General features: G+C 35.9%; 1 protein-coding gene across 3 annotated transcripts in view; it reads right to left on the bottom strand.

The window, feature by feature from the left end:
• Positions 1-7,332: 7,332 nt before the first annotated feature.
• LOC107594412 (calcineurin subunit B type 1-like) overlaps positions 7,333-19,935 on the bottom strand; it is a 16,775-nt gene continuing 4,172 nt past the window's right edge. The window contains exons 1-5 of one of the 3 annotated variants that reach the window (XM_016284440.1): positions 10,124-10,230; positions 9,674-9,850; positions 9,153-9,212; positions 8,826-9,010; positions 7,333-7,718 (exon numbers count right to left, since the gene is read on the bottom strand). In XM_016284440.1, coding sequence (XP_016139926.1) covers positions 7,671-7,718; positions 8,826-9,010; positions 9,153-9,212; positions 9,674-9,850; positions 10,124-10,154 — 501 coding nt within the window. In that variant the 5' untranslated portion in view covers positions 10,155-10,230 and the 3' untranslated portion in view covers positions 7,333-7,670. Of the gene's footprint in view, positions 7,719-8,825; positions 9,011-9,152; positions 9,213-9,673; positions 9,851-10,065; positions 10,231-19,935 lie in introns of those variants that run through there. The other 2 variants (XM_016284443.1, XM_016284441.1) reach the window with 2 other exon arrangements.

The following is a 19,935-nucleotide window of genomic DNA, read 5'->3' as shown; positions in this document are numbered from 1 at the left end:
GATACAACTATTTAAAAAGGTGCAAATAAAATCGAAATATTGAGAAAATCGACTTTAAAGTTGTCCAAATGAAGTTCTTAGCAATGCATATTACTAATCAAAAATTAAGTTTTTATATATTTACGGTAGGAAATGTACAAAATATCTTCATGGAACAAGATATTTACTTAATATCCTAATGATTTTTGGCATAAAAGAAAAATCTATAATTTTGACCCATACTTTGACCCATATTGTTGGCTATTGCTACAAATATACCCCAGCGACTTGAGACTGGTTTTGTGCTCCAGGGTCACATTTGCATTTTCAGACTGACTGTCTGTCAAGCACATATTTAAAGGAATAGTTCACCCTAAAATAGAAAATCTGCTGACAGTTACGCAGCCTCAGGCCATTCAAGATGTAGATGAGTTTGTTTCTTCATCAGAACAGATTTGGAGAAATTTGTCATTACATCACTCGCTCAGCAATGGATCTTCTGCAGTGAATGGGTGCCGTCAGAATGAGAGTCCAGACAGCTGATTAAAAACATCACTGTAATCCACATGACCATCAGTTAACATCTTGCGAAGCTGAGTGAAACACATCCATTGAGATTTTAACTTTAAACTGTCGCTTCAGTCCTGAAAAAGTCGCCTTATCTGAATCAGGAGAGAAATATGCACAGATAAAGCACCGTTTACAAGCAGAAACCATTCTAAGCAAATACTGAACTGGAGTGGTGTGGATTACTTGTGGATTATTGTGATGTTTTTATCAGCTGTTTGGACTCTTATTCTGACGGCACCCTTTCACTGCAAGCCCAGAATATTAAAGTGACCTAAATTGAGTAATGTATAGTATTTATTGAGTTGGAATTGTCATTGTAATTAAGGCAATAATAAATAACTTTTAATAAATACTCTGGATTTTTCATCTTTTCATCTAACTGAATTTTATCTAAGTTTCAAGCGTTATACAAGTCATATCAAGAGCTGCAGACTGATATGACCATACTGACTCTTATAATGCATTTATTTTCAGGTTCCCACAGTCGTGGAACGTTTATTGAGGTGTTTTCAGAAAATTAGTCATAAAAAGTGGAAAAGTTATGGATGCAATTAACATAAATTTGTATTGATCTTTTTGCTGGTTCTTCTTTTAAACATCCTTATATTGTTATTTGTGACCCTGGACCACAAAACCAGTCATAAGGGCCAATTTTTTTAAACATAAGCTGTCCATTGATTTTTTTGTATTGTTTTTTAGGATAGAACAATATTTGGCCGAGATACAACTATTTAAAAAGGTGCAAATAAAATCGAAATATTGAGAAAATCGACTTTAAAGTTGTCCAAATGAAGTTCTTAGCAATGCATATTACTAATCAAACATTAAGTTTTGATATATTTACGGTAGGAAATTTACAAAATATCTTCATGGAACATTATTTACTTATTTACTTAATATCCTAATGATTTTTGGCATAAAAGAAAAATCTATAATTTTGACCCATACTTTGACCCAGCTATTGCTATATTGCTACAAATATACCCCAGCGACTTGAGACTGGTTTTGTGCTCCAGGGTCACATTTGCATTTTCAGACTGACTGTCTGTCAAGCACATATTTAAAGGAATAGTTCACCCTAAAATAGAAAATCTGCTGACAGTTACGCAGCCTCAGGCCATTCAAGATGTAGATGAGTTTGTTTCTTCATCAGAACAGATTTGGAGAAATTTGTCATTACATCACTCGCTCAGCAATGGATCTTCTGCAGTGAATGGGTGCCGTCAGAATGAGAGTCCAGACAGCTGATTAAAAACATCACTGTAATCCACATGACCATCAGTTAACATCTTGCGAAGCTGAGTGAAACACATCCATTGAGATTTTAACTTTAAACTGTCGCTTCAGTCCTGAAAAAGTCGCCTTATCTGAATCAGGAGAGAAATATGCACAGATAAAGCACCGTTTACAAGCAGAAACCATTCTAAGCAAATACTGAACTGGAGTGGTGTGGATTACTTGTGGATTATTGTGATGTTTTTATCAGCTGTTTGGACTCTTATTCTGACGGCACCCTTTCACTGCAGAGGATCCATTGGTGAGCAAGTGATGCAATGCTACATTTCTCCAAATCTGTTCCCATGAAGAAACAAACTCATCTACATCTTGGCTGGCCTGAGGGTGAGTTCTCAGGGAAACGGGTGTAATGTTGTGCAAGACTCCTCAGTGGGTCTGTTTCTCATCATTAGCTCTCTGACACCTGTCTGACGCCGCTGTCCTCGGACACCTGCGGCACACACGAGTGCTCCTGAAAGTCGAGTCTTGTTATCAGGCTGCCGGTGTGTAACTGTAGCTAGCGCACAGAACTATGAAAAGCCCCCGCGGGCCGGGGATGCGGTTTCACCTGACCAGCCGAGCGTCCAGGCACTTACCTGCACCGTGCGTTGTCTGAACTCTGATGAGGACAGCATGAATGGAGCGTTCTGGTGAGCTTGATGTCGTACACGCAGAGATTAGTGTGTTTTGATATGGGGCTGACCTGAGGATTACATATCTGAAGTCAAAGGTCTGCATCTATGCTTCATTAACCACTAGCAAGTACACACATTAGGATGATGTGGCTGCCGTTAAAGCTGAAAAATATCCCCATTTACACCAATTTAGTAGCTTGTCAAATTTTTGAGGCGGGTTGTGTTTGATCGATCAAGTTTGATCAGTTGTGTGCTTAAAAATGGCGCCATCATGGGAAACCTGGAAATGTCAGGGAACTTTAAAATGATGATTTCCAAGCCTGGAAAAAGTAATGGTAATCATTAAAGTCTATAGTCTAAAATATTTAATGGACTGAAAAATAGTTTTTTTGTGAGTGTAATCTTCGCTCAGTTATAACAAATGAATTAAAAAGTCATGGAAATTAATTAGCCAGAAGGTTTGGGAACCTTGATTTTCTTTTTGTTTGTATTTTATTTATAATATGTTAGTTTTCTAAATACTAAGTTCACATAATTTATTTTTACTTTATATGTAAATAATTAAAAAATGTATTTACTTTTTTTTTATTATTATTGAATTTAGATTTTTTGTTTTAGATGTTTTATATTAAAAAAATCTAAAAATTATTTATATAAATTTAAATATTTATTCATATAACCTTTATATTTAGTAACATTTCATAAGTATTTTCATACTTAATTTTATTTAAATGTATTACTGTTTAGTAAGGAAACAAATAGGAATATTTATGTCATACACACCTTTCAAGCACAGGAAATGAACAGAAATGTGTATTTCACTCAGTAAAATAAAGAGTTGTCTCTTAATTTCTTCGCTATCTGAAATACACATTTTCTGTGTGGTTTTGTTGGATTTTTTTGTAAATTAGTATAATTAGAGTGTTTCCTATGCTTGGAAAGGTTATGGACATTTTTATTTTTATTATGCATTTTTCATTTAGCTGGCTAAATGAGTTGGTTTATTTTAAAGCATCAAAATCAGTCAGAATCTAAGTGATTTATTAGTGCATACATTTTTTAAAAGATGTTTGCTAAATCATAAACATCTTAAAAAATATAAATGTATTGGTTAAATGTGTGGGATTGCAGATTCTCTGTAAGAGACTGTGCCGTTTATCCCTGTATTGCGTTTTGTTGCTTCACTTCGAGCCCGTCTGGTGTCCCGTCGCCAGCACATGGAGACGGAGAACAGGTTTAAACTGAAGCAACAGGATCCTCACTGTCCTTTTGTCTGCTCGATAAACATGCTTATCAGCAGCCTGTGTGCAGAAATAAAGTCACCTGAGAATACACCTGAACTCCAGCTGAACCCGCTCTCCTCTCTGCTTTACTCCGATTCTCTCACTTCCATCAATTATTCTCCTTCCCAATCAGAACGGACACCGATACAAAATATCGCTCGCTGTCCCAGACACTGTGCCTGAGAAAAGCCAACCTATGAGGCCAAGACTATTGTCCTACCGGGGCACAGATTCTGGAAGTGGATCAATATCCTCTGGTGTCTCTGCATGTGTGTGGGAAATAGCTGTCTGTGTGTGTGTGTGTGTGTGTGTGTGTGTAATTGATAGATGTTCTAATTTGTCTGTTGTGCTTCACCTGATGCTGACTGATACGGCTGGTCTTGAATCGCTCCCGCAGAAAGATCCTGTGCTGGACTCGGTTTCTGCAAGGGGGCTAAAAATTACGTGTTGGAAAATGTCTGTTGTAAATGTTCCCATTGGTTTAAATGGGATTGAGATAATAATAGGTGAGGTTATTAGGCTGTTTTGGGTCATATTTTTGAGCATTTTTCTCAGCCAGCAATTATAAATGTGTTCTGTACTGAATATAAGCATGGCCATTTATCATTTATGTCAAACATAAGCTGATCCTCGAAAGAAAGTAGTTCAAGAAGCAGATTGATGTAATGCCTGATATTTTCTGGAACCACTTTTAAGGATTTTTTCGCTTGCTGACCAGCGTAGTCAAGCTGGGAAAGCAGTTTCAACAAGCTGAGGCTAACAAACTAGTTTAGGCTGATTTAATTTGACAAGATGTGTTTTACTACTGAGATAACAATTCTTCTGAAAGGTACGCTAATACCATTTTGATTTAGTAAACGTTTCTTTGGAAACTTGTTTCTAAACAGGTGTAGGCCTACTTTCTGGCCGTTACAATCTAAATGGCCGTTGAAAACAAGTCTGTTACTGATTTCAAATTACATGACAAAAATTCTAGTTAGTAACATAACCCATTATATTACATATTTTAAGTAATGTAATCAGATTACTTTTAGATTGCTTTTGATCTAACTTGTTTATCACATTGATTTAAATGGGATAATCTTGTACCCTGTTGTTAAGAAATACAAAGAGAAAGAAAATAAATTCCATTGAGGCAGAGTTTTCAAAACTCAGAGAAACTGCAGGATTACTTATGAAAATCATAAAAATGTCAAATGAAAGAAATCATTTTAAAATAAAAGTGAAATACCAAAAACGGGGGAAAAAACTGGTTTCGCATGACCATTAACCGTATTCAACCAATAACGTGCATTTTCATGTGTTTGAAAGACAAAAGCCTTCAAAAGACATATTAATACATTAACCCACTGAATGATAATTAAATTAAAATTTATGTATTCATCAGTAATTGATGCGATTTTGAAATGTTGAGAAAACACTTCTTAAAATTGAAATTATTTTTGTAAATCCAGTGGTCAAATGCTGTGTGACCTCCAATTTTTCAGTGTAATTACAGCCACCTATTCAGACCAGATGGTGGATCAGCACCTAGAAAGGATCTCCACAGCCCTGAAGCCCAGACAGCGGAGACCAGGACAACTAGATGAGCCCCAGATACAGATCCCCTGTAAAGACCTTGTCTCAGACGACCACCGGGACAAGACCACAGGAACCAGATGAGTCCTCTGCACAATGTGACTTTGCTGCAGCCTGGAACTGAACTGCTGGTTCGTCTGGTCAGAGGAGAACTGGCCCCCCGACTGAGCCTGGTTTCTCCCAAGGTTTTTTCTCCATTCTGTCACCGATGGAGTTTTGGTTCCTTGCCGCTGTCGCCTCTGGCTTGCTTAGTTGGGGACACTTAATTTCCAGCGATATCGTTGACATGATTGCACAGATACCATTTAAACTGAGCTGGATGTTGACATCACTGAATTCAATGATGAACTGTCTTTAACTGAAAAATGAGGGTTTACTATTGTCACTTTGCATTATTGACACACTATTTTCCTAATTAATGCTGTTCAGTTGCTTTGACACAATCTGTATTGTTAAAAGCGCTGTATAAATAAAGGTGACTTGACCTGAGTGGAGACTGCGTGAATGTCCACAAAACTGGAAGAGTTTCTGAATGTTTCTGGCCATTTCAGAAAGCAATATTCAAAAGATTTGAATAATTGTTATTCTGTGAATATGTAATCCAAAAAAGTAACTGTAGTTTGATCGAGTGTTTTAAAATGTAACATCTAATAGTAGTCACATAACTTTGGATTCTAATGAAGTAATCCAGATTAACATGTAATCAGTTAGTACCCAGGACTGGTAAACAACAGTACAGTCCACTGAACGCACCTTTATCCCTCAAAGACTCTTTTAATAGCTACATTCCTGTTGAATATTGGCCTGCATTACAATATGATGCTAGCCTGATTAGGTCCATTGTAGGTTCCTTTCTGTGACCAATATCTAAACTTCTCAGAACGTTGCAATACATTTTGTTTTCCCAACCTAATATATACAGAACGATTATTTATTTTTATAACCATAGACTAACCTTCCCACAAACACTGGTTTCCCCCTTTGACTGAATAGTTCGTGCGATCATTAGTTGTGTATTACTGACACCTAGTGGGAAACAGCTAATATTACAGCTTTATGTCTTTTACATTCCCCCCGGTAAGTGATCTAGTCTGCCGCGTGTATTTAAAGAACATAGCACACGTTTAGAAATAAGCTCCGGTCAAGATCAGGCACTTCAGTTCACTATTAAATATAATACTTTATAGACACGAGGGAAAAAATGAGATGGAATGTAACAGAATTCAAACAAAGTTAATGTTGATATTTATCTTTTTACAGCGAGACAAACTTTTGAAAGACTTCACAAAACATCACCGAATTCATAAAATCCATTTCTTATAAGAAACTGTTATTTATTTATTAAAACTACGAATTGATGGCAAATCAAATATGACCATTTAAAAGCTGCGAGTCTTACATCCGCTATATTGAGAAATGAATGGTGAAGACTGCTTTTCAGAAAGACCCAGAACACAGTTGTACAAGTCTCAAATATTTTATTTCTCATTTTCATGAATGACATTTCGATGGTTCCCACAGCATTTGACGCAGCATGCAGAGAAATGAAGAAAGAAAGAAAACGTTAAACCTAAAAGCGAAACGTTTTCATTCACTTGTATGTCTCCTTTGTCCAAAACCCCCACGGCTCTCCCATCGAAAGCTACACAGATGTCTGTCTGACCCCCAGCTAAAGAAATACAAAACAGAACCGAAAGCAAGGAGCATTAACAAACACACATTCTGTACAAAACAACTCAACCAAACCATGAACGGAAAAGGAGAAAAATAAAACATAACTCCTTTTTTTTTTTTTTTTTTAAAGAGAGGGGAAAAAAATCGCTGGGAGTGACGGACACCAATCCAGAATAACTCTCACATTTTTATTTTCATAATAATAATATTTATGGATAAATGTAGTGAAGAAACTCGCTTTAAAATCATTTCCATATTTAAACATTTACCAGCAGTTTGGCAACGTCCATATATTTATATGTAACGGTCATTAAGATTATAATATCTCAATAGCGCGCACACACACACACATACACTCCTCTCTTCCTTCTTCACCACACTGAGTCGCTCGGTAGTCGACAGAGAAGTCGTCTCTCTGACTGTCCTTAAATACCCGAGAATGTGGACAGAGGAATCTCATGCTCTATAACACTTAGGATGGCAGGCGTCACAAGGCTCAGGGAGTAAAAACGGGGAACAGAGGCATCATTCAGAGAAATACTTCCATTGAAAGAGAGAAAGAGAACGACAGACAGAGAGAGAGAGAGAGAGAGAGTGTTAGTGGAACATCTGGAGCCGATTCTCAGAAATGGAGAAGTGAAAAGAGGGTGTTCAGTGAAGGGCCTGTTCTGTCTCTTCACACATCCACCACCATCTTTTTGTGAATGTCTAAGCCACCAACCACCTGCGGAAGAGAAGGGAGAGGGTGACGGGAAATAATGTCAGTGCATTTCATAACCAGAGGAAAAAAAGTGTTATAACTCAATGACCCACAATTTTTTTACTGTGCAAACTCTTATAGCACACTAATTAAAGCACCACTGCTAAAACATACCAAAAATCTCAATAACTAGTCAGCTGTTTGACAAGTAGTCTACCAACACGCACTTTAGAGACAACATTCCTATAGTGGACAAACTGAGCCAAGACATGAAACCCAAATTGACATGAAGATAAATACTGTTAATTATATTCATATTAAATGTTAATAATTATATTTAAGGTTCACTTCACTAATAAATTCAGTCATTCATGAGTACTGGACAATATTTTTTGTTTTTTTTGCAAAATAATTTAAGGATAGAACCTGCCAAGTTTTCCATAAATGCAGGAATTTATATAAAAAAAACAAATATAAAATAATTGTGTTGATAAACTTTTTGGGGAAAACACTCAAACTAGTAATAATGAATACTTGGGTTAAAATTTGTGATGCAGCAAAATATTGGCATTCAGAAATACTCATTTGTTCTAGTTTTGGCCAAAATCACTGACCAAAATGGTGGTTTAGTTCTCTGATGGCATGTTTTGACCATGTCTGCATCTATTATGTGCACACAATGTATATAAGCTACAACAGGTAAACTACGGAATGATGTCAAAACAGCTTCTAGAAAGCAGGATTATGCTAAATATGCACACTCTTTATACTTTTTCTTAGCCCGTTTTCTTCGTCATTTAACATGCATATAATAAATCTCATGAAAACAAGTTATTACAGCCACAGTTTAAAAGTTTATATTTTAACAACTTAATGGAGAAGAAACACAATTATATCATAAAACGGTGATATTAACTTGATTCTTCAATTGATTATTAAATAAACTTTCAATTTCAGTAAAATAATTTTGGTGCGTCACTAGTGAAAATGGTCCTCTAGGTTTGTTTTCAGCCTATTTACTCTTATTATTTTCAGCAAAAGCTGAACATGGAAATTGTTGATGAAAGTGTTTGGAGTGTCAAATTTCACTATCTCAACATTAAAAACCAGACCCAAAATGAAATGACTCACAATGCAGAACTCCTCGAAAGATATCCTTCCATCCCCATCCTTGTCTGCGTTGATGATGGTTTTGTCGACAATCTGCTGCAGCTGGGTGTCCTTTAGGTTATTCCCTACCATCATCTTCAGCACTTGGAACAGCTCACCGTTGGATATGTAGCCATCTTTATCCATGTCATAAATCCTGAACGCAACTGCAGAAACAAACATGCCAGAACTCTGTTTGCACTACACTTATTTTGGTTTGGATCAACACTGGATGAACATAAGTGTACTAAACACTTAACCTTAACTAAAGGAAAGTGTTGGGGAAATTCAAGATGGAAAGAGACTCACAGCGGAGCTTCTGCTCCTTGTCACCCTTGACACTGAACTGAGAGACGCCTTCAATGAACTCTGCAAGAAAAAGGTCAGAAAATGGGAGGGTGAGAAAATTGTCTACCCTCTTCACCTTTAACTGGACCAAGTTATGTTAATGCATCTGAACTCCTCAAGTACAGAGCGCCTCTGAAACCAGCAAGGAGCTCAGGTGAATCTTGCACTTTCACAAAAAAAAAGCACTGGACTGAAATGCAACAATTTCAACTGAGATCTGGGTCAGAAAATGCACACATAATATTACATTTCCTGAAGGAAATATTAGTTCTTCCAAAAGATGGGAAAGGGGCAGATTTTATGCCTTTGATTCACATGAGGGCAGTTATGAATGCTTAAAAATATACAAGGAACCCAAGACCAATCACAATTCAGAACAACTGGAATTCAGTACACTTTGCAATGAAATCAACATCCTGATGATTAGCATAAACCCATGAGCAACGCATACTACACATCAACTGGAAAAAGCAGAAATAAACCTTTAAAGTCCACTTCTCCATTTCCGTCTGTGTCGAATATATCGATGACTCGCTGCACCAGCGGATTCTGCTGCAACTCGGGTAGAGACATAAACTCCTCCACGCTGAGAGAACCCGAGTTATCCAGGTCGAGTTTCTTAAACCGCTTCCCTAGTCTTTTAATCTCATCAGCGTCAACTGAAATAGAGAGAATAAGAGATGAAGAAAACAGTGAGAACAAGTCATTTCAACACAGAACACAAACTATGCATCCCTTTCTTATTCTCTTTGATTTTCCTCCATCCATCTTCAAAATGTCAATCTAATATGCCTTCAAAGATTGCCCAAGTCTTAAAGCACTCACATACACACACAGGGATGCAACATTCCACATCCAGGGCTCTCACACTCACTTTTATTCATCTTTGGCTGCCATCAGAAAGCCAGAACCCATCCCAGAATAGACCTTACCCAGTTTCTCCTGCCTGGCAGTCATGGTCATCTCTCAGAGGACTGCCGTTCAACTACAGCTTGCTGTTGTGCTGTGTGGACTGCTAAATGGCCTAATCTCATTCACACAGCCACGTGGTACACACCTCCAGTAATCAGCTGCCAGGCTGTTTGCTGTTAGCACTGTGCAGTTAATCTAATTACAAATCTAAATCACAAATTCTCAACCTTTGTAACTCTTCAGTCCCTCGATGTCGGAGGTAACAAAGAACTCACTCTGCTCAACTAACGAGACTTTTTAAAGGAAAAAACTATTAAAATGCTGATATGAATATTGAGGTCAAGTGTACCATTTAAAGGGATAGTTCACCCAAAAATTAAAATTCTGTCATTAATTACTCACCCTCATGTCGTTCCAAAGCCGTGAGACCTTCGTTCATCTTTGGAACACAAATTAAGATATTTCTGATGAAATCCGAGAGCTTTCTGAACCTCCATAAACAGCAACACAACTGACACGTACAAGACTACGCATTTGTCTATTTTGAATTACAAGCTATCTAGCGGCAAAAATTACATATTGCACCTTTAATATGCTCAAATCACTAAATGGAAGTATACCACAGAATTAGTTTTCATTTAATTTTAATTTATATTTCTTTACATGAACAAACAGATAAAATAAAACATTTGAAGTTTTCAGCCATTTTAAAATAATAATATTAACAATAAATTAATAATTAATATAATAGTAACAATTTAAAGTTAAATAATTTAAATAAATGTCCCTGATACAACAGATAAATGAGGTATTGCATCCTCAGAAATTCCTCTCCAAAAGAGGACGAAAGTGAATATCTGGGTCTCAGGGCGACAATTTAAGTTCTTTAAAATATTTAAGTACTATTTAAGTACCATAACATAATACTCAAGTTGACTTGGTTCCAAAAAAAATAGTTGTTTGAATGAAAAGCAAGCAGATGCAAAAATTAGCTCTGCCTTACTGCTGCTGTACATCCAATTATTCTCTGAGATAAAAGAGAGGTAAAGAGACATATGCTGATTTCCGCTGTGCTATTTTGAATTCGTGGACACTTCCCAGATTACCCTAAAGCAGATGACGTAACTGCTTATTTTTCATATCTATTAATATGGCATGGATTAAACCCGATACAGCTCGTGCCAATGTGTGTCATTAAACCAGGTGACTTTATAACACCATCACGCATGTCGTTCACCAATACATCAGAACAAAGCATGCCAGCGTCTCAGTCCACATACTGACAGTGTTATTTACATTACCTAAAAGTGCCTTCAAGGCAAACAGAAGAATAAAAACAAGAGTTACAATTTTCATGCTATTCACTACGACCCATTCGGCATTCGGAAGTTGCATCACTGAGCGTCAGTATTCAAACAATGCTGAGATGGGAGAGACAGAGGGGAATATTTATAGCAGTCAGGCTGATCCTCGATGGTCTCTCACACTCACCGGCTGATAAGGGCTTCTCAGTAAAGCCCCCTAGCAACAAGGATGGCCAACTTAGCAGAGGAAGAGCAGTGGCATACGTGCTCATTAGCGCATGATGGTTTAGAAAAATGTGTCAACTTCTGCAACATCATTTGCACCGCTGTTTTGTGGTATTAAGTGTTTTACTTTTAAAATGTGTCTAAGGACAGTTTATTCTGCTCTTTCTAGATGTTTTTAAACATAAGAGCATGTCTTATGTAAATGCCCTTTAAATAATGCATCTATTTGGGAACAGGTGAATTCAAAACCAGCTTAAAGGAATATTCTGTGCATGTTAAGCTCAACTGACAGCATGTGGTGCAATGTTGATTAGCACCAAAGACTTTCAAAGACAATGCACTCATATAACTTAAAGAAATTGGAGAAAGTGCAATGTGCAATAAGGCAGAATGATAAAGTCATTGCATCATCACAGCTGCTATAGAAACAGTGTTTCCAGATGCACATACACATTGGCAAGTCTAGCCTGAAAAATAAGCTTTTTAACGCTATTCTATCAATAGTAAAGCCACAATAGTAAAATAAACAATGTGTTAGCATGCTTTTAGTGTGAAAAACATTGCATAATAAAAATACTTAACACCCTAAAAAACCTGTAAAAATTATGATTTAAAAATGATTTAAACAGTTTTACAGCTCAAATAATAGTTTTAACTGAAGAATTAATGCAAGTCCTTACCAGTGTTGGGAAGGTTACTTTGTAAATGTAATAGGTTACAGATTACAAGTTATTTCAATTACTTTATTAAAGTAATGTAACTGATTACATTTGATTACTTTCTGATTACTTTTCTAAATTTCAAATGTTTTAACTGTTAATCATTTTCAAACATTTAAACCATACAGGGTTAACCTTACAGTAGCACTCAACACTTCATCACATGAATTAAGATTAAAATCATTTAATTTGAAAGCACAACCACCACAAAATCTAACTTTAGCACCTCTTTTTACTTTGAGATCGTTCTGAGGTTAAATACGGATTTTAAATTAATAACAAGATATAGTTTAATAGCTATGATACTGTTTTTGAGATTAAACCTTTGCATAGCTAAGAAAGGAAACACTGGCATCTAATAATGCCTTGGGGGGAAAAAAAAGTTAATCTAAAAAAATAAATAAAGCATATACACAAACCCAAATAGAAAATAAAACAGTTATTGAATAAGCATGCATCCTATTCTGTGTTCTAAAGTCCTGAAACATTGGTGTCATATTTTCGAGCAGTCAGTGCAATTTATGAAAGAAGTCAGTAACACTTTATTTTACGGTGTCCTTGTTACACGTTACATGTACTTATTATTATAATAACAATGAATTATGCATAATTACATGCAAGTAACCCTAATCCAAACTTTACTATAACCATATAGTAAGTACAAGCAGTTCATTAATATTACTTAAATGTATAATTACATTTTACATTATAAATGTTATACTTGTTACACTGCAACAAGGACACCTTAAAATAAAGTGTAACCAAGATGTCAATTAAATCTGTATGTGTGTGTGTGTGTGTGAAAATATTCCGATGTAACCCCCTTTGTAATCGTTAACATTTTCATAAGCAACTGTAATGTAATTACACATTTTTTCTCAGTAACTGATTACAATTACATTTATTTTGTAACTTAACTATGTAATTCCGTTATATGTAACTAGTTACTCCCCAACACTGGTCCTTACATTCATAAATTCTGCTTTTAAGTCTTCCAAATTCCAACAAATTTTTGTGATAATCAACATCACACTACAAATGCTACCCAGAATACTGCTTTAATTCTACAGGATGACGTTGGCGCCAATAGCCTTTTGAGCAGCGTGTGAGCAGCGGGCGTCCCCGAGTTAGAATCTGGCTCAAAGACCTTTCCCGATCCCCCCTCTCTCTCCCACTTCGCTTTCTGGCTCCTCTACACTGGCCTGGATCATAAATAAGTCTTTTAAAAAAAATTATACAGGATGACCTAAACCTGGTGGCCATCTGATCTCTTGCATTTCACATAAACAGTCTGTGTTTGCCTTTGCCAGATGCATTTCATCTACAAAAATTAATTGGAACGATGTCATAAGTGTCCTGTTACCACTGTCTAACTGGAGAGGCCTTATGATGTCCTTGTGGTTGCTAAGCACCCAACTGACCAACAGGTGGCTCAGATTCACAGCAGCACACTTGTTATTGCCCTGTTACAGTCCTGCAAAATGAATTACTCTTGTCTCCTCCTTCTGCAGCAAGACCTCTTGGGAATGATGCAATTAATCTTTCACCTTGACCTATAACCTCCCACTGCTTTCATCTTTACTGGGTTGAATGAGGAAGAACCGATCACTGGATTTGTCAAGGTTAGTGGCAAGCTGGCGTCAGATCTTTAAAAGAGGTTTGTCCTCTTATTCGCGTTTCCTTTGCAGTGCACTATGAGTAAGACTCGTCTTAATCCAGTGGTCTTCCCACCACTGTGCCAGTGAAATTGCCATAGCAACATTAAAGGCACAATATGTAAGATTTTTTTATTAAAACATCCAAAAACCACTAGAACAGTTTTATATATTTTGCTGACTTGTGTCTTGCATTATCCCAAATGTTTCGAAGAATGTTTAAATCCAGAGAAATAAGCTATTTTAACTAGTGACACGGACCGTTTCCATAGTTTCATTGTGTGGCTTGTCAATGACGTCATAACCCCTCGATTTCCGGTTTTGTTTTGTAGAAAACATGGAAACACCAAAGACGCTTTAATATGTTGTGCGTTTTATTAAGACAGGTGACAACCGCACAGAGTAGCATTATAACAGAACGTTCAAATGTATCTAGTATGATAAAACAGCGCTGCTTACTTCCGCTGCTTTCCAGAAGGAGTGGAAGCGGTCGACTGTGGCATAATAAAAGCTCCGCTGCTAATATTCTGTGCATGTTAAGCTCAACTGACAGCATGTGGTGCAATGTTGATTAGCACCAAAGACTTTCAAAGACAATGCACTCATATAACTTAAAGAAATTGGAGAAAGTGCAATGTGCAATAAGGCAGAATGATAAAGTCATTGCATCATCACAGCTGCTATAGAAACAGTGTTTCCAGATGCACATACACATTGGCAAGTCTAGCCTGAAAAATAAGCTTTTTAACGCTATTCTATCAATAGTAAAGCCACAATAGTAAAATAAACAATGTGTTAGCATGCTTTTAGTGTGAAAAACATTGCATAATAAAAATACTTAACACCCTAAAAAACCTGTAAAAATTATGATTTAAAAATGATTTAAACAGTTTTACAGCTCAAATAATAGTTTTAACTGAAGAATTAATGCAAGTCCTTACCAGTGTTGGGAAGGTTACTTTGTAAATGTAATAGGTTACAGATTACAAGTTATTTCAATTACTTTATTAAAGTAATGTAACTGATTACATTTGATTACTTTCTGATTACTTTTCTAAATTTCAAATGTTTTAACTGTTAATCATTTTCAAACATTTAAACCATACAGGGTTAACCTTACAGTAGCACTCAACACTTCATCACATGAATTAAGATTAAAATCATTTAATTTGAAAGCACAACCACCACAAAATCTAACTTTAGCACCTCTTTTTACTTTGAGATCGTTCTGAGGTTAAATACGGATTTTAAATTAATAACAAGATATAGTTTAATAGCTATGATACTGTTTTTGAGATTAAACCTTTGCATAGCTAAGAAAGGAAACACTGGCATCTAATAATGCCTTGGGGGGAAAAAAAAGTTAATCTAAAAAAATAAATAAAGCATATACACAAACCCAAATAGAAAATAAAACAGTTATTGAATAAGCATGCATCCTATTCTGTGTTCTAAAGTCCTGAAACATTGGTGTCATATTTTCGAGCAGTCAGTGCAATTTATGAAAGAAGTCAGTAACACTTTATTTTACGGTGTCCTTGTTACACGTTACATGTACTTATTATTATAATAACAATGAATTATGCATAATTACATGCAAGTAACCCTAATCCAAACTTTACTATAACCATATAGTAAGTACAAGCAGTTCATTAATATTACTTAAATGTATAATTACATTTTACATTATAAATGTTATACTTGTTACACTGCAACAAGGACACCTTAAAATAAAGTGTAACCAAGATGTCAATTAAATCTGTATGTGTGTGTGTGTGTGTGAAAATATTCCGATGTAACCCCCTTTGTAATCGTTAACATTTTCATAAGCAACTGTAATGTAATTACACATTTTTTCTCAGTAACTGATTACAATTACATTTATTTTGTAACTTAACTATGTAATTCCGTTATATGTAACTAGTTACTCCCCAACACTGGTCCTTACATTCATAAATTCTGCTTTTAAGTCTTCCAAATTCCAACAAATTTTTGTGATAATCAACATCACACTACAAATGCTACCCAGAATACTGCTTTAATTCTACAGGATGACGTTGGCGCCAATAGCCTTTTGAGCAGCGTGTGAGCAGCGGGCGTCCCCGAGTTAGAATCTGGCTCAAAGACCTTTCCCGATCCCCCCTCTCTCTCCCACTTCGCTTTCTGGCTCCTCTACACTGGCCTGGATCATAAATAAGTCTTTTAAAAAAAATTATACAGGATGACCTAAACCTGGTGGCCATCTGATCTCTTGCATTTCACATAAACAGTCTGTGTTTGCCTTTGCCAGATGCATTTCATCTACAAAAATTAATTGGAACGATGTCATAAGTGTCCTGTTACCACTGTCTAACTGGAGAGGCCTTATGATGTCCTTGTGGTTGCTAAGCACCCAACTGACCAACAGGTGGCTCAGATTCACAGCAGCACACTTGTTATTGCCCTGTTACAGTCCTGCAAAATGAATTACTCTTGTCTCCTCCTTCTGCAGCAAGACCTCTTGGGAATGATGCAATTAATCTTTCACCTTGACCTATAACCTCCCACTGCTTTCATCTTTACTGGGTTGAATGAGGAAGAACCGATCACTGGATTTGTCAAGGTTAGTGGCAAGCTGGCGTCAGATCTTTAAAAGAGGTTTGTCCTCTTATTCGCGTTTCCTTTGCAGTGCACTATGAGTAAGACTCGTCTTAATCCAGTGGTCTTCCCACCACTGTGCCAGTGAAATTGCCATAGCAACATTAAAGGCACAATATGTAAGATTTTTTTATTAAAACATCCAAAAACCACTAGAACAGTTTTATATATTTTGCTGACTTGTGTCTTGCATTATCCCAAATGTTTCGAAGAATGTTTAAATCCAGAGAAATAAGCTATTTTAACTAGTGACACGGACCGTTTCCATAGTTTCATTGTGTGGCTTGTCAATGACGTCATAACCCCTCGATTTCCGGTTTTGTTTTGTAGAAAACATGGAAACACCAAAGACGCTTTAATATGTTGTGCGTTTTATTAAGACAGGTGACAACCGCACAGAGTAGCATTATAACAGAACGTTCAAATGTATCTAGTATGATAAAACAGCGCTGCTTACTTCCGCTGCTTTCCAGAAGGAGTGGAAGCGGTCGACTGTGGCATAATAAAAGCTCCGCTGCTTTCGAGCCATGTGTCACGCTCGTTCAGCAGCCTCGTTTCGCTTCGACGGCTTTCAGCCTCACGCTGCTTCATACTACGACGTTAATAAATCTTTAATACATTAGCTCATCCATGAACATGATTTCTACCTGAGTCTCGTCGGATTGCATCGGCTGTGGGGATGAAGACCACAACTCCCATGATTCCACACTCAGTCACGGTGTCATCTAATTATGCCTTTGTTTCTTGGTTTGTTTTGAATACGCGCCCTCTAGCGGCGAACATTTACATATTGTGCCTTTAAGTGAACCTTGTGCTTGTACCCAGAGAACTCTGGGTAATGTAGTTCTACACAGCTAATCTTATGTGGCTCAATGTGAAAGATTATAACATTCACATACGCTAAAAAAAAAATTTACTCGGAATCAGATTTCACTCAAATTGCTAGTAAATCTTACATTTAATTTAACAAGAAATTTTCAAGTAGAAAGACTAAAAAAAGTATTTTTGTAAAACGTACTCTAATTTGTGTTATTTACAAATTCTTTTTTACTGTGTATTAGGTGCAAAAAGCTGAATAAATTAAGCATTAATTTGTATCAAATAACAGACATTTCTGCACATCAGAGTCTTTTATCCATTCAAAAAGCAATGTCTATTTATGGAAAGGATATGTAGTAACGGTTACATCAGAACGCATTTCTTAAAGGGACGGTTCACACAACAACAACAACAACAACTCTGTTATCATGTATTCTCCCTCATGTCATTCCTAACCTTTCTTGACTTCACCATTTCTTGTCCATATGACTTTATCCTGTGGAATATAAAAGAAGATATTTTGGACCCCATTAACATTCATAGTTTGGACAAAAAAAAAAAAAAATAGATCTTTTAGTTTGGAACAACATGATGTTGTGTAAATGATGGCAGAATATTCATTTATGTGTGAACTGTGCCTTTAAATAAATGGAAAGTGTTGGTTCTAGATTTTTCAGCCAAGCACAGGTCAGCACTATTATATTGAAAAAGTGGTGTCAAAGGTCCAAAAGAGCCTCTATTGTGTGTATATATATATATATAGTACTTACAATGTCTAAAGTAGAGCAGAAAAATACATAAAAAATTAAACCTATTAAAAACGGACCATCAGCTTGTGTTCTTCTACTCACTCCCACCAACTCTAAAAATAAACAGGCTCTTCTTGCAGCCCGAGACTAACCTTTACCAGCTGGAGGCAATTATAGCCCTCATTTCCACAGACCGCCACCCTGTCTAGTCTGGTTGCACTAGCGCTGGCCCTGCTCCAGACCCGGAGAGCCCCACTGATCCAGGGGATGCCCTCTGCCTCACGTCTTGATCTCCAGCGGATCCCAGAGCAGCAGGAACAGGTGTTTAAAGGACTGGACTAGACTACACTGACTGGTGACTCTGATCACCCAGCACGAGCTGCATGTAAGTGACTAACCACAGGTCATCTCTGTTTGTATGATGCGAATGTGCTAAAATTACTAAAATAGGTAAAACTGAAATAAAAATTAATAAGACAAAAACAATATGCATCACATGAGCTGTACACACTTTCAACACACTGTACAGACAGTGTCTTTGCCTACATAATCCATAGATAAATAATTACATAATCACTGTTTTCTATATTGTTGATGTTGAACAAGACACTGTTTTAGACCCAGTGCTCAGCCAAAAATAATCTAGCTCAGAATTTGTCTTAAATAGCATAAACTGTGACTAGATTTACCCTATTTACACAAATAAAAAGTATGCAAAAGTACCTAAAGGCATTTAAAGTAAAAAAAAATAAATTAAGGGTCACAAAAAAAATGAAATGTACTAAAATGCAAAATAAATAAACGTTAACAGTAATACAATTTAAAAAATGTTAGGGATGCACCGATATGAAAATTTTGGCCGATACCGATAACCGATTATTATTTATTTTTGAAAGCCGATAACCGATATGTTGGCCGATAAATCTATATCCAAATTGTTATATACTTTTTGAGAGCCTGATTACAAAAAAGGTCTCATCATTAAAAGCCACATCCCAAACACTTCAACATAAGCAGCCTAGTTTGAACGGTGTACGTTTTAAAAATATTTTTACTCTCCCATTACCAAATTTAGTCATAAAAAAGTCTTTCAAATAAATAAAATTATGCATAAATAATGCAAACAAGTCACTCTAAAAAATGTAACTTATTTCAGTTAATAATTTCAATAATAATAACTCAAAGTGAAATAAAAATCAATTAAAAATAGACATCTAAAAACAAAAACTTAATTACTACATTACTAAAATTACTTTTGCTAAAATTCAAATATAAACAGATAATATGAAAACAAAAACTAATTCATAATATTAATAAATACAATGATACTATAATAATGATACTATATATGTATATTTATATATCATTTATTCTTCTTTCTTCCTCCTCCTCTTCTATTTCTCTCTTCATATTTCAGTTGTGAAACTAAACTAAAAAAATGCAAATTATGATTAATTGCACCTAACATAAAATTTTTTAATCATAACTATATTTTCACATTGAACGTTTTAAAACAACATAAAGACGATGTGTTTTGAAAATGTACTTGTTTAATGGACTCTTTTTACTAAGTGTTATGAATAAAGGCAAGTACCTTCGATACCAATATACCGACGCCTCAATTAAATAGATTTTTTAAATTATCAATTTCTGAGGATAAAATATAGCCAACATAACTTTGCTCCATCGGAAACAACAGGGGTCTCCCACCTTTTTTGCACCAC

This window comes from Sinocyclocheilus grahami, unplaced genomic scaffold (assembly GCF_001515645.1).
Source record: "Sinocyclocheilus grahami isolate Dianchi unplaced genomic scaffold, SAMN03320097.WGS_v1.1 scaffold183.1, whole genome shotgun sequence".
Lineage (NCBI taxonomy): Eukaryota > Metazoa > Chordata > Actinopteri > Cypriniformes > Cyprinidae > Sinocyclocheilus > Sinocyclocheilus grahami.
Note: the sequence above shows the minus strand (reverse complement) of the source record. Positions and strands in the feature narration are given on the sequence as shown.